The 15505-nt window shown below is 40.3% G+C and overlaps 1 protein-coding gene across 6 annotated transcripts in view; it reads left to right on the top strand.

The window, feature by feature from the left end:
* FER (FER tyrosine kinase) overlaps positions 1-15505 on the top strand; it is a 209738-nt gene that overhangs the window by 59264 nt on the left and 134969 nt on the right. For all 6 annotated transcript variants that reach the window (XM_083151694.1, XM_083151692.1, XM_083151688.1 and 3 more), the window contains one exon: positions 15150-15242. In XM_083151694.1, the coding sequence (XP_083007820.1) occupies positions 15150-15242 (93 nt within the window). The remainder of the gene's footprint in view (positions 1-15149; positions 15243-15505) is intronic.

Raw genomic sequence — 15505 nt, 5'->3', positions numbered from 1 at the left:
CTGTTTAGTCTCTTATTGCCGGCAAACGAAACACTGCTTTCCCAGCAGACCACTCCGTAGAATATGGCCGATGATAAGGCATATAAAAGTCAATTGTATCTTGCTTTTTATAAAGGTTTACTTGGCAGATTTGTGAGACATTAGTCTAAGGGCCCCCATACACCAGAAAGAGTGTGGACCCAACCGCCCAATCACGACCTGTCGTGCAACGGAATATGTGCAACCGGCAGGGGTTCAGGCATCGGCAAGAGCATACAAATGTAGATTTTCAGTTTGGAAGGAAGCCTCGGCTGAGGGAACAATGATCGTGTTGCAGCATGGCCATCGTTAACTAGGTCCACCCTTGTCTGAGCATGCAAGACGAGGGAGGGATTAGTTAATGATGAGCGGGAGCGTGCATCCTTAACAATAGCAAGTGTATACACTCAGAAAGCCCCGTCTGGGTGATATTGTTCACAATATCGCCTAGTGTGTGTCTAGGGCTTTAAGATTTGTTTAATTTTTTTTAAAAAGTATTAGAGGATGAAGTGGTTTAAATGCACTCAAAGGCTCAGCTATCTAATCAGCCGGCCTTGTAGCAGCAGCTAAGTGCATGAAAGCATGCATATATCATCAAGAGGATCAGCCATTGTTAGGACAGAAAGGGAAGTATGAGGTGCCAGGTAAAATGCTTTGAGTATCTAAGAAACTGCTGATCTCTTGTTCTTTTCCCACTCGCCAGCCCTTATAGTTTACAGGTAATAGCTTGCAACTAATGGAAAGTTATGTGGGCATAAAAAACTACATTGCCAATAAGGAAATATGGGCAGACTGTTTAAAGACTATTTTAAGTTGACAGGAAGACTAAGTTAACTTAAATAACCATGTGTTACTACAGCGGCAGAACAGTATCTCAGAACTCACATTACATGGTTAGCACAGTGGTCTCCAACCTTTTTTTGGGGTGTGATCTAAAATAAAAACACACTGTAATGCCCCTGAAACATTATGCTACATACCGTACTGTAGACGCGCGTCAAAAAATGGGTGAAGCCACATGGGGTCCTTCCAATGAAAATGGGGGTGTGATACACATATGCCCCCAATAGTGCAGTGCCAGATACACATATTCCCCCAATAGTGCCAGATACACATATGCTCCCACAGTGCCAGAAATAGGAATACCCCCACGGTGCTGGGTATGACCCCATGGTGCTGGTGATGCCCCCACAGTGCCAGAAACAGGTATGCCCCACAGTGCCCCCACAGTGCCAGCAATGCCCCCACAGTGCCTGCAATGCCCCCACAGTGCCAACAATGAGTATGCCCCACAGTTCCGGATTCCCAGCAGCAGCACACTCACCATTGTTGCTGCTGCTGGGGAGAGGACAGTGCGGCATCCCCCTGCAGTTGCACTAGCTGTGGTGCTGTGTCGCCGTCCCGCCGTCCCCACCGTCGCTGCTTCCCTTCTCAGGGAAGGAGAGCACAGCACCCTGTGGTCTCTCCTTCCCTTCACTTCCTTGTGACTGGGCCGTCCGCCAATCAAAGCTCGCAGGTCGGCTCCTGATTGGCTGCCGGCCTGCGAGCTCTGATTGTCCCCAGTCACAGGGCTGCACAATGAGGGTTAGGAGAGACGCACAATGCGCTCTCCTCCCCACAGGCTCAGAGGGAATCCCAGCAGCAAATAATGGAGGGGCGGGTGGGCAGGCAGGCCACAGAGTGGTCGAGCCACCTGATTCGCTTCAGCGAGCTACCGGTAGCTCACGAGTGACAGGTTGGCGACCACTGGGTTAGCATTACTGCCTCACAACACTAAGGTCACAGGTTTGAATCCCACCATGGCCCTAACTGTACTGAGTTTGTATATTTTCCCCTACAATTCAAAAATATACTGGTAGGTTAACTGGCTCCAACAAAATTAACCCTAGAGAAAATTTGTGTGCATGGACATGTGGTGAGGGAATATTGATTGTAAGCTCCAGCAGGGCAGGGACTGATGTGAATGTTCAAATATTCTCTGCAGAATATGTATGCGCTATATCAGAAACTGTTAACTAATAAATTAATCATTCCTTGATGTGGGTGACCTACAGAAGCAGAAGACCACCTTGGTATCCATGCCGTTCAGCTAAGAGCAGCACATTGTGGTTACAAGGGGACACCAATCACAAACTCGACAGTTGAGTATTGGAATAATGTTGATTTCTAATGTGTGTGATAAGCATATGGTAAGTTCAGACATCCCTGGATCTATCCAGCTTTTCATGACCATGTGATTGTGCAGTGGTTGGCTTCTTGGTGCACATTATGCACCCTCATTCAAATTTATCATCATTTAAATGCCACAGCCTGCTTGCACATTGTTGCAGATTATATGCATTCCTTTATGGCCACAGACTACTTATCTTCTTGTGTCTTCTTCCATATATATATTGTGACATCTCACAAAGAACTCGCTACCTCAAACTGATGTCTTTATTACGACAATGAGTTGAGTGTATTTAAGTGGTCTCTACAGTCGCCATATCTCAGTCCATATAGAGCACATCAAAGGCCTGATTCTGGTTGGCTTGCAAAATCAAACTCCTTCTTTAATTGACAAAAACATGTGCACTGCAGGGGGGCAGATGTAACATGTGCAGAGAGAGTTAGATTGGGGGAGTTATTTTGTTTCTGTGCAGGGTAAATACTGGCTGCTTTATTTTTACACTGCAATATACTGTAGATATCGGTTTGAACACACATCACCCAAATCTAACTCTCTCTGCACATGTTACATCTGCCCCACCTGCAGTTCATAGTTTTGTCCATTAAAGGAGCTTTTGCAAACCAACCAGAATCAGGCCCCAAAGCTAATGTGTGATACATTGTCAGTTTCCATCTGCAACTCAAGGGATCATTTTAAGATCCTTATTGAAGTGATGCCAAGAAGGATTTATGCTCTTTTGGGTTCAAAAATTCACATCTAAAATTGAATTGCTTCCTCCTTTTTCACGCTATTGTTGCATTTTGTTTATTTTCCTTTATTTAAGTGCGGTATTCCTTGAGTGTGCTGCATTAATATTTTTGGTGTTTTATAACATGTTCTATTCCAATCTAAGAAAAATTATTTTCTTCTTAGGTTGGACAGGAAAAAGCTGCTGTAATAAGTAAAGTGTTCCCTAATGACCAGGTTTTTATAAAAACATGTTTGTTAGGATGTGTTTTGGTATCATCTCTTTTTCGTCACTCACACCCAAACACCCCCCCCCCCCCCCCAACACACAAAAGATCTTCCTCCTCTTTACATTTTCTCCTGTCGCTCTAACGTCCCCCACTCTCTCTCCTCGCATCCCTTCTCACTCTGCTGTGGAATAATTTTGTGCACTCACATTTACATGTCATCTCTTTCTCACTTATAATCACAAAGCCTGGAATGTGAGAGATTGCAAATAATTTCCATACTGTAGGAGGATTCTGTGTCTCTTTCCAATTTCTTAAGAAAAAAAAATAAAAAATGCTAGAGAAAGTAAGATGCTTTGATAAAGATTCGGAACAATTTTCCTTCTTTGTTCAGTGAATTTTGATTGTGGATATATGTATAAGAGGTGACAAGTCTGTTCGGAGTATAATTTCCCCAAGCCTGTGCTAGGTTAACCGTTCTTCTTGAATTGATTTAATGAAACTTTTTTTTTTTTTTGATCTCATCATCTCTTCTTAGACTTATTTTCATTGACTTTCACAGCGTGTGCTTTCTGACTTTAATCTTCTGCTTCTCAAGAATGTTGTGACCGACATTCAAGGACTGTAAAATAAAAAAAAAAAAATCTATGCACCTTATCAAAATGGAAGTTAAATTGCTGCATGTACCCCATAGAAGCATTTTGTTACACACTAATAAAAGCTTTTTTTAAAAGTTTTTTCAATTATGCAACGTCATTCTAAATCAAATAAGAGTGCAATAGGAAGTAATACGGTACCTATGGGAAATTTTAGACCAGGCATGTCCAAACTATGGCCCTCCAGCTGTTGTGAAACAACACATCCCAGCATGCCTTGCCATAGTTTTAGCATTCCCTAATAGCAAAACTGTGGCAAGGCATGATGGTACTTGAAGTTTCGCAACAGCCGGAGGGCCATAGTTTGGTCATGCATGTTCTAGACCAGTGGTAGCCAACCCTAGCCCTCGAGAGCTACCAACAGTTCACATTTTCCAGATAACCTAGCTGCTGCACAGCTGCACTCATTAATCACTGACACATTTTAAAAGATCCACAGATAGAGCTAATTAGCTCACTTGTGATTCTGTGAGGAGACCTGCAAAACATGCACTGTTGGTAGCTCTCGAGGACCAGGGTTGGCTACCCAAGTTCTAGACTGTACATTATAAATGTAAATATTTTTCTCATATCGACTTGTTAATTTAGATTTGTTCAAACCTAAAATGTGCACTATCCATGTGTTATAATCCAGTACCATCATATCTTAAGGAATTGGAAAGTGCAGTTCTTCGGATATGGTCTCAAATTCCTCATACCCCTTACCAACACCTCATAGAGTGCATGCCAAGAAGAATCCATGTATTAAGGGCAAAAGGGGGTCCAACATTGCATTGAGGGGGTGGTCATAATAATTTTGCCACCGTGTGTGTGTGTGTGTGTGTGTGTGTGTGTATGTATGCATGTATATATATGTATATATATATATATATATATATCAATTGCATTTTATATTAATTGTGGATTGATCATCCTTAACACTAGTCAGGAATAGCAGTAAATCTAATTTATCCATTTTAAAGTAGTGGTAGTCTATAGTTTTTTTTGATGCAATTCATTGGTGGCATTAATTGTCTATTTCAGAAAATGCTTTTACCAACCTTGTTCAGTATGATTGTTTTCACATGTAAAGTAGGTTTCACTTTGAAATCTTACTCCAATGTCACTTAAATTATAAGCAACACAATTATTTAAATAATATGCTCCTATTAAAAAACATTTCTCCCACTAGCAGAATGTCAGAAAGATGATGGTACAATAATTAAGCATTTTGAACATTAACATTGTGTTAAAAGCAAGGAGTTGCTGCAACAGAGAACAATGAATGAAACAGCCGCTGTTAATCATGACATATAATCACTGCTGCTAAGCAACAATCAACAACCTCCTGTTGTGCTAGCAGTACAATAGCAATCACATAGAAAAAATGGATAGCAATATTCATAGCAATATCTCAATAAAGCAAATCTATTGGAATGTATGAGTGATCCAGAGTCATTTAATACTTTAAGACAATTTTGACTCCACAAAGGGGTGTATGAAGAAAGAAAACTAAATTTTATTTTTTTGCTTATTTAATATTATGATAGTTATATAATGTCCTCATATCAACTGTACTTGCAGATGTGCTTTGCTTATGTAATGTTTCATACAGGTATATACAGCCAGGTCCATAATATTGGGCCATAAACACAATTCTCATAATTTGGGCTCTATACTCCACCACAATGGATTTGAAATGAACCAAACCAGATGTCCTTTAACTTCAGACTTTCAGCTTTAATTTGAGAATATTCACATCCAAATCAGGTGAATGGTGGAGGAATTCCAATGGTTTCTGGATGTGCCTCCCACTTTTTAAGGGACCAAAATTTAATGGAACGATGAACTCAAAAGCTATTTCATGGACAGATGTGGGCTTTTCCGTTATTTCATTATCAATTAAAGCAGGTAATATGTCTGGAGTTCATTCCAAGTTTGACATTTACATTTGGAAGCTGTTGCTGTCGACTTTCAATATGAGATCCAAAGAGCTGTCTCTATCAGTGAAGCAAGCCATCATTAGGCTGAAAATTCAAAACAAACTTCATCGGAGAGATAGCAAAAACATTAGGTATGGCCAAAATTGTTTGTAACATTCTTAAAAATAATGAAAGCAGCGGAGAGCTATGCAACACCTAAAGACTAAGAAGACAACAGAAAACAACTGGTGGATGACAGAATAAATACTTCCTTGGTGAAGAAAAACCCTTCACAACAGTTGGCTAGATCACGAACACTCTTCAGTTGGTAGGTGTATATGTGTCAAAGTCAACAATCAAGAGAAGACTTCACAAGAGTGAATAAAAAGGGTTCACCACAAGATGTAAACAATTGGTGAGCCTCAAAAACAGGAAGACCAGATTCGAGTTTGCCGAACAACATCTAAAAAAGCCTTTGCAGTTCTGGAACAACTTCCTATGGACTGATGAGACAAATATAAACTTATATTTGGGAAAGTTATGGGAAGAGAAGAGTATGGCGATGGAAAGGAACTGCTCATGATCCAAAACATACCACCTCATCAGTGATGCGTGGTAGTGTCATGGCATGGGCATGTATGGTTGCCAGTGGAACTGGCTCCTTTGTATTTATTGATAATGTGACTTTTGACAAAAGCAGCAGATTGAATTCTGAAGTGTTTCCGGCCATATTATCTGCTCACATTTAGTCAAATGCTTCAGAACTCATTAGACGGCGCCAGAGCCGAATTTCCCATTAGGCATCCAAGTTCCTAGGGGTGGCACTTGGATGCCTGTGATAGTACGGTCAGCCCAAAATGTACCAAGAACTGCAAAATATCCACTGTACTGTACTATCTTCCATGTTAAATAGAGTGTTAATGTATAGGACATGCCGATACTGCCCCTGTAAACTGTTCTACTTAGTAAATATGTATTCATAATAAAAGAACATGTAACAGTGGCTTTTTTATAAATCCATTACATTGGCTATTATCAAATGAGGGCTTATAAGTAATCAATAAAAATAATACAATTAGGTGGGGGGTGCGAACATTATTGTTGTGCTTAGGGAAGGGCACCCTCATCCAAAAATCTGCCCCTGGATGGCGCTTCTCCATGCAGATGGACAATGATCCGAAGCATACTGCAAAGGCAACCAAATAGTTTTTTTTTAAGGCAAATAAGTGGAATGTTATGCAATGGCCAAGTCAATCACCTGACCGGATCTGATTGAACATGCATTTCTCTTGATGAAGACAAAACTGAAAGGAAAATGCCCCAAGAACAAGCAGGAACTGAAGTAATTTGCAGTAGAGGCCTGGCAGAGCATCACCGGGGATGAAACCCAGCGTCTGGTGATGTCTATGCGTTCCAGACTTCAGGCTGTAACAGACTGCAAAGTATTTGCAACAAAGTATAAAAAATGTGAAAGTTTGATTTAGGATTGTTTAGTTTGTCCCATTACTTCTGGTCTCTTAAAAAGTGTGAGGCCCATATAGAAAACATTGTAATTCTTACACCGTTTACCTGATTTGGATGTAAATACCCTCAAATTATTGCTGAAATTCTACATTTAAAGCACATCTTGTTTGTTTCATTTCAAATCCATTGTGGTGGTGGTGATGAGCCCTAAATATGAGAATTGTGTCGATTTCCCAATATTTATGGACCTGACTAATTAATATATATATATATATATATAAAGATAAATCAGAGCGCTCCATAGTGCAATAAAATAAAGACATTTATTTATAAAAAAAAAAAAATTTTGTCTTGCATAAAATCAGGCCGTTATCACGTACCACAATAGGCGGTTCAACAACGGCTAGACAACAGCATACTCAGTGGTCATACACACTGAACAGTCGGAGCGGTTACACTCATAGACGCTTCACTTGCATCAGATGGATAGGGACAAGAACTCCAACGCCAGGCCACGCCCCAACGCGTTTCGTAATCACGTACTTCGCCACTATTACTCCCGCACCCCCCCTCTGCCAGCACCCCATCCGGACCCCCCTCCCGCGATCCCCGATGATATGATAAGTCAGTCAGACTGCCATATCATTCATTTGGTGACTATGAAATTGCTATAGACTTTGAACCCATGTTTTCATATTACTAATCTCAGGCTCCTGCACCCATCTCTGTGGACATTAGTAATGAGTGCCTATCCCCCAAGTTTCCATATCTATATATATATCTGTCCAATGGATCCAGTACTACTGCTTACTGCTCACAGTTAAAATCAAACCTTGCCCAGGCGCCCATCTCCAGCAGCATATAGAAAAGATTTGAGACGTCACTCCAGGTCTATTATATTAAAGTGCAGTTTGCTGCTAATCAACAGTGTTTTGGGGGAGTGCCCGTCTTCAGGACATGTCCTAAAATGGGCATTCGCCCAAAATGCCATCATTTAGCAGTAATGTTAATGCAATATGTCAAAGAGCTATAAACAAATACATTACCTACTAGCCCCAATGAAAAAAAAACAGAGATTATTGCATGCTCCTCTATTTACTCCAGAGACCACATTTCGCTCCCCCTTGTTAAAAATAATTCCCCGGATTTGTGTTTGTGCTGACCTGCATGCATACACAGACAAATAACACCCTAATTTAAAAATGGCTGATCCCCTTATCCTAAAAAAAAAAATCATAATCTGTCCCTTAACTGTATTACCCAATTTTTGCCATTCATTTCCTAGAAAAATGTATACCCCAAATCTACCACCTCATTGAAAATAATTACCTCAAAAAATTCGGTCCAGGCTTAATAAATGAGACTTCAGATCTATTGGGTGACCCAGCCATAGAACATACTCAATATAATAGGTAGTACACCAAGGGGGTGATTCAACACCACTCAATAAGCAGCGGTCCTTTGGTGTGTAGCGCACGGCTTAACAAAACACATTAGCCCACCCCTCTGCTGAATCCCCTTGGTAACATGCGAGGGGATGTATGTGAACACATCCTCTCACATGCGGCCTAAGGGGAGAGAAATCATTCAATGGTGTCTGCCGAAGAGGCATAGGCCTGCCTGCATTTTCATGGGGACGCACAATGTTTTCATGGAGACACCCATAAAATGCTGCCTGTGTGGCGTTCATACATAGGACCTGCATGCGCAGAGCTGCACCATCCGTCCCCAGTGCGGATGTAAAAACTAAAATTGGTCCTATGTGTCGGCTATAATGTTTGTGTGGTGGTGTCAGCATGACAAATCAGTAACAAGTAGTACGTAAAAAGAGCTATTTATTAAGGTAGGGTGAACCTGGGATATGATTTGTCCTCAGGCGAGTGCACGGAGTATCACCCTGGGGAGACCCCCAGGGTATCTTTTAGGGCAGGGTTTGACAAATCCCGGGGGCCAGGTAGCCATGGTGACCAGATTCTGCTTCCTGGCGACGAGATTTTTTTTTTGTGGGAGGAAGCAGAATCTGGTCATGGCCAGGTGTGCTGCGGTAAAAGCCGGGCAGAAAGGTAGTCAATCCACCCAGCTGTATGAGAGCAGGTCTTCCGTGGCTATTTCAAAACTCGAGCCGGCATCAAAAGCCAATCACAGTTAACGGTTCGGCAGCTGATCAGGCATGGCAGCGCTAACTCCTGGTGGTCTGTGAGACCATGAGCTTGGTCTCCTAATGGCTCACGATCTGGCATGAGTTTTGAAATACCCGCTGCTGACCTGCATTCATACAGCCGGGTGGATTGACGATCTCCTACTGCTGCTTTTCACGTGACTGGATTGTTGTTGGAACAGCAAGGGTGGAGCATTCGGCTTCTAGAGCTCAAGCACCACCAGAGCGACCCTCTCTACTCTTTTGAGTATAATAATGTACGTAGTCTTCTCACAAAGCCTAAAATGCAGGGAGTGGCCCACTCTGGCTCTCCCAAAGAAAGATAGGAAGTCACTGTTGGTCACAGACTGCATCTAGCTCTCTGACACTGAGGTGGCAGATTTACCTGGGATAGGCTGAAGTTCTGCATCCCATAGGTACAGTAAAATCTGCCTCTGGTGTTAAGAATGATGAGTTTAGTTAAAGATAAGATAGCTAACATGATTGAAAAATAAGAGGAATAACCAATGATTGATTGATTTTTATTTTTCTGGCTGTTGAAAGCGTTTAGAAAAAAATCCAATGTCCTGTATACACACAATTCTTATATATTCCTATTCCTTGAGGTGATGTGTTTACATTAAGTGTGTCAGAGATCTCTGTGCACACAAGATATAAGCATCAGGTCAACCATAACAATGTTGACATTCGTGTGAGGGGTGGGGGCATAGTTGTATGGATACCGAGAACATACCAGAAATTTTGAAGACTGGAACAACATCTAGAAGCTATGGTCACATGACCGCTGGGACTGCTGGGGCAACTGCATGGGCCGTCAGGATGAAATGCATGTCATATTTCCTCACTGTCTACATGATAAATGTTGGCATAGTCAATATCAACATTATGACCATGTTGATATTCTCATGTTGCCATTGCATGCCCAACTTGTACACCCTGCATTTGCTCCATGACATCAGCTCATTGGGAGCAGCCAATAGCAACCAGTATCATGCAGCACTCCTGATATTGAGAGCCGTTCAGTCATGTTTCTGAACAACCGTCTGCTCCTGGTGCTATACACACACTGCAACTATTGGACATTGCTAAAGTAGCCCAATTATGGCACAGTGTGTGCTTAGTAACCGTTTGTAAGCAATATTCTTTCCATGTCACAATTGGCCAATTGCGAGTGGATTCCATTACATTACAGATGATGTTCTATTTTACAGTACAACAGTTTTAATGTTTTCTGTAAAATTCATAGGTAGCATATTGTTTTCAAATATTTCCCCAGGGTTATCAGGGGAAAGAGAAGTTGGATGTGAAGAATATTGTATTGTTATTTCCTCGGTTCTTAGTCAGTATTTATATTTTTTGTAGCACTTGTTACATATGACTCTAAGATCTGCACACACAGTACTGTTCAGCTATATACGGAAGCTAAGACAGCCGTCATATTACAGTGAAATTAACTTGCTCCTTTCGTTATGTAGAAATAATTCTCTGATGTGACCTTTTTTCCTGAGTAAATGTGTAATGGAAGCTTGTTTGCAGATGAAGATCTAAATGAAAATTAAACCAATTTTCTGTATGGGGATGGTTCTTTGGTGTATTAACCTTATAGTATATCAAGTGCAGGCAGTGCTCAATTCTGCCCGTTCCCTGCAGCAGTGAGAAGATTAACATGAGTTTATGAGGCACATTCAATGCTTCTGGAGACTGTGGCATTATAGGGCTTGAACTGTGCTTAGGGTGAATTATTGGTTGCTGGTTACAATAAGAGCCCTCTAAGCTGTTGATTCTGTTTTGCTGTTGATGTGGCATTTTAGCTTTGCAGTTTCGTGTGTTTTTGCAGTTCAAGTTTTTTCGTTGTTGTTCCTTGCCAAGCTTCTTTATGTCATATCGTTATTTATATATTAACAATTACAGGGCAGCAAGTTTCTTTGCACTTTACAGTTGCAAATAAGGATAAAACAAACTGGGTAGTTACAGTTTCGTGTAAACTTACAATCCTAAAGCTAGAAAGTGGAGGAAGGCAGCATGTTTCAGGATATTGGAAATGCTAAAGCTCTGATCTCTTTTAGTTTGTTACAAATATATACTTTCTGTTTATATTAGTGAAAAAAATCTTATAGCACTAATAGTACAGTATGTACAGAAGGAGAAATATGTTTGCATTAAAGTATTCTGATAAGCTTACAGTATGTGATATTGGTGCTTCTCTAGTATGATTTTGGAGAAACTCAATTAACTTTGATAGCTCGTTAAATGTCCCTAATAAACTATATTTCCATTTGTTGCCAGTATGTGCACTACCATTATGAAAATAGCAAAATCAGCATTTGTATAGGTGAAAATGAGGAAATCTGCCCATACCATAATATATATATATATATATATATATATATATATATATATATATAAAAACAGCATAGAAGTCTATTAGTAGCAATAAAAAAGTGTTAGGGGTTCTTAAAATGTGTCAAATGGCTGATAAAACATTGAAAAATAATAGAAAGCTATTTTTTTTTTTCAAACAAATGCTCTACGTCAATTAGGGCACAGAAAAACGGGTTTTATGTGTGTGTATGTATGTATATATACACACACACATATGGGTCATTATAAGCCACATTCAAAGAAAAACAAAAAAACTTGCACCTGCAAAAAAGAAAAAAGAACACAAACTGTTCAACTACTAAAACACCCCTATATACCCCACTTTCTTTTATTTTGCATATATAATCAAGAACAAACAAATAACACTGACCAAATGAAAACAAAGGTGGGAATTTGGACAGGGTGCCGGTATTCAACATATTGCTGCTGGCATCCCAACTGCTGTCAGAACACCGGCTCCAGATCTTCAAAAAGGATGAGAACGCAGATGATGGAATACTGACAGCTGGCATCCTGGTCAATAAATATGCGGGGAGGGCTAGTTTGCGGCCGGTTAAGAGGCTGATTAGGTGTAGGCACTGGTGGGGGGGGACTTAAGGATAGGCTACAGAGGGAGGGGGGGCATTTAGGGTTATGCTGCGGGGAGAGATTGTTAGGTACTTACAAGGGGAGTTAGGGGTGGGATATGGGGTTTAGGCACTAGTGGGGAGAGTTAGGGTGAGGCTGCTTGATGGAGGGTTAAGGTGAGGTGGGTTTGGCGAGGGTTAGGGTCTTTTGACCACTGGCATCCCCACTGCTGGAATTTCATATGTATCCCTTAATGGGGTGTCCCAGTGATTCTGAACATTTTATTACCATTAAAAGAGATTTTCCCCCAATTTTTTACACGTTCAGGAGGTTGAAACCCGTGGAGAATTATCGCAGGTATAAACATGTTGAAATTTTGGCTATGGACAATTTTGACTATGCAATTTCCTTTGAACTCCCTGGGGGCCTAGAACAATCATTGTCCCTGATTTATCCTTACCTGTATCTAGTAGTGTCAAGGGGGAGGTGGTGATGGTGTAGCACTGAAGGAAGAGGTACAGGCCATATGTCCGTAGTCCCAGAAGACATGGGAGTGTGCAGGTGCTGTCATATCAGGTGATGGCTAGAGGAATCAGAATGTAAGCAGCACTCAGATCAGGAGACAGGATAAACATAGCACCAGGAAAGGTGATTAACCCCTGCATCGTATGAATAGCCAAGAGCAGGGGGAGAAAGATGCCCACTGAGTGACTGAGCCAGCGGGGAGGAGTATTGTGTCAATTTGCACCACACGAACTCTAGCTACACTAATAAATAGAGCATTAAATCATTTCACCTCACCAGTAATATGTGATATTAATGAATAGGTACAACAAGTAGTGGAATGGAGCTGTCCAAACTATCTGAGTTTTACTCAGGGTGGATTTACACATTTGCAATCTCTATCTGTTATTAGAGTCTGGCATTACAATTTCCTTCAGTACAAAGTAACATTGGTCTATAACAACAGCATAATGATAAAGACAAGTCAGAGTATCGTAAGCTTATGGATAGTGTAATAGAACAAGCTAAAAGGGTAAACAAAAGTTTGCCTATAAGATTTATTATTTTGGATATGTCTCTAGGCTTATAATTGTATACAGGTAAAGTTATCCATGAGTGGATAAATCGCAATCAGGGCCACTGCTAGGGTGTTTGGCTCCTCCCTGCAAACTATAAATGTGTGCCCTCCCATACTTTACAAAGAGACGAGGGCACACCCTAAAAAACTGGGAGTAAATGTCCATAGTAGTAGTACTAGTGCCTCTAAGACGGTCCATGTCGTAGGCGCTTGTCAAAAATTTAGGGTGTAGCTTTGTGGGGAAAGGGCATAGCCACATGATAGTACCCTGCTTTACGTCCTCTGCCAAGCGTGTAGCGACAGCACTGTCCACAACTACAAGACCAGGAAAAATCCCAGGCAAAGGCCCGCTCAGCATGATCGCTCAGTGCACAACATCGCCCAGGTGCATCACTGGTATATCGCGATTGTGCTTAAGTCCGTCGCTCAGCACAAAAGATAGATACCACTCTTATGTCTATCTTTTCTAACATAATAAGTAAACAAAACACGTTGGGCACCATTTCAGGGTGAAGGAGTTTTTTATACGAAGAAATTTACAATGTGCAGCAAGTATTATGTTTATTAAACTTTATAGGTTGCCACAAGTGTTCTGCAGCACCGTAGAAAGGGTAAAACCGTACAAGAGAGCAATAGAATACAGTAGACAAGTAATAATTAGCATTATTACTGCTCCTGATGAAGACGTATTAACACGTCGAAACGCGTTGAGCTACCACCTGCCTCCCTCTCATCTGCACTTGTTACCAAACCACCCGGACCGGCTTAAATGATATACAGGATTCCACAGCCTCAGTTTTCTTCAATACAAGACGCACTTGGGTACACCAATACCATCTAACCCGAAAAATTCTGCTGTCTTTCTGAGTTAATCTGGATCCATAATCTGCTGGATAATTCTCCGGTACTCCACCAATTCTGCTCCCCAAGAAAACACAGGATAGAGACTGTATGTATGGAAACTCCATTTTTGGTAACTATTCAATCATTACTGGTGCATTTGAACTGCTGCTCTAACCCACTCACTGGAGCATTACCTTTCCAGATACCTTTTACATACCCCCCATTTTTTGCGAATAAGAGAATTCTCTATAGTCGACAATTTTAAATGTTTTTTATTGATGTATAATAAATGTACTTTATTGATTAAACTGTATTAGCCTTTTATTCAGTCAAACCCAGCGCTGTATACTTTTCTTTTTTCTCTAAGTAATAATTAACACTATAACTCAATATTTAGTGACTGATCCAAAGGTTTTAATGGACATACTGTACTGAATATCTGTAACCTGTATCTATTAGCGTGGGCGCATATAATTGTTCTAGGTTGTCTGAAGAAATTAAAACAAGAAAGGAGTGGATTTAAGTTCGAGGGCAGAGAGCCATAGGAGGAGGTTTAATGGACTTAATATGTAAGAGAATTAGGTACTGAGAACAAGAGGTAGTTGGGCTCTGCTCATGGATTTTACAGTTAATCTTATTAAGAATGAATGACAATATATATATATATATATATATATATATATATATATATATATATATATATATATATATATATATATATATATATATATATATATAAAATGTATACTGATGCCTGGGGTTTCCTTGAAGCAAAATAATGGCCGCTTTATGGAGTGTCAACTTTGCTTAAATACAATAATCTATTGTCAGGTAAGTTACCATGAATGTAGCATTTTATATGGGTTTATTTGTGAGTGCTTTCTTATTTTTAGCTACAGAAATATGTCAGTAGGTTTATTTGGTGTGTCTGTAACATTTTATTTTTTATTTTCCAGGATAAAAAAGAAAGGGTGTCAAAATTGGATACTTTACGTCATTCAATAGCCGGAATTATAAGATCTCCAAAATCAATGCTGGGATCTTCTTCTGTAAGTTAATGTTTTTATCTTTTTTTTTTTTTTAAATTGACATTTTGATATTTGTTGTTAAAAAACTGGTCAACCTTCCTCCAGAAAGTGGATCAGTAATACCTAATGTACCGTAGTAATTTAGTCCCTACTATATTTGAAGAGGCAGCTATAACAAATCATTTTGACCATTCAATGTGACTTTTGTGTGATTAGATTTGTCCCCAGCTATCAAAATTGGGTGTAAGGTTGAACCCAACACAACACCATACTGTGTAGAGTCT

Source organism: Crinia signifera, chromosome 1, assembly GCF_055691185.1.
Source record: "Crinia signifera chromosome 1, ASM5569118v1, whole genome shotgun sequence".
Taxonomy (NCBI): domain Eukaryota; kingdom Metazoa; phylum Chordata; class Amphibia; order Anura; family Myobatrachidae; genus Crinia; species Crinia signifera.
This window is presented reverse-complemented; position numbering and strand designations above follow the sequence as displayed.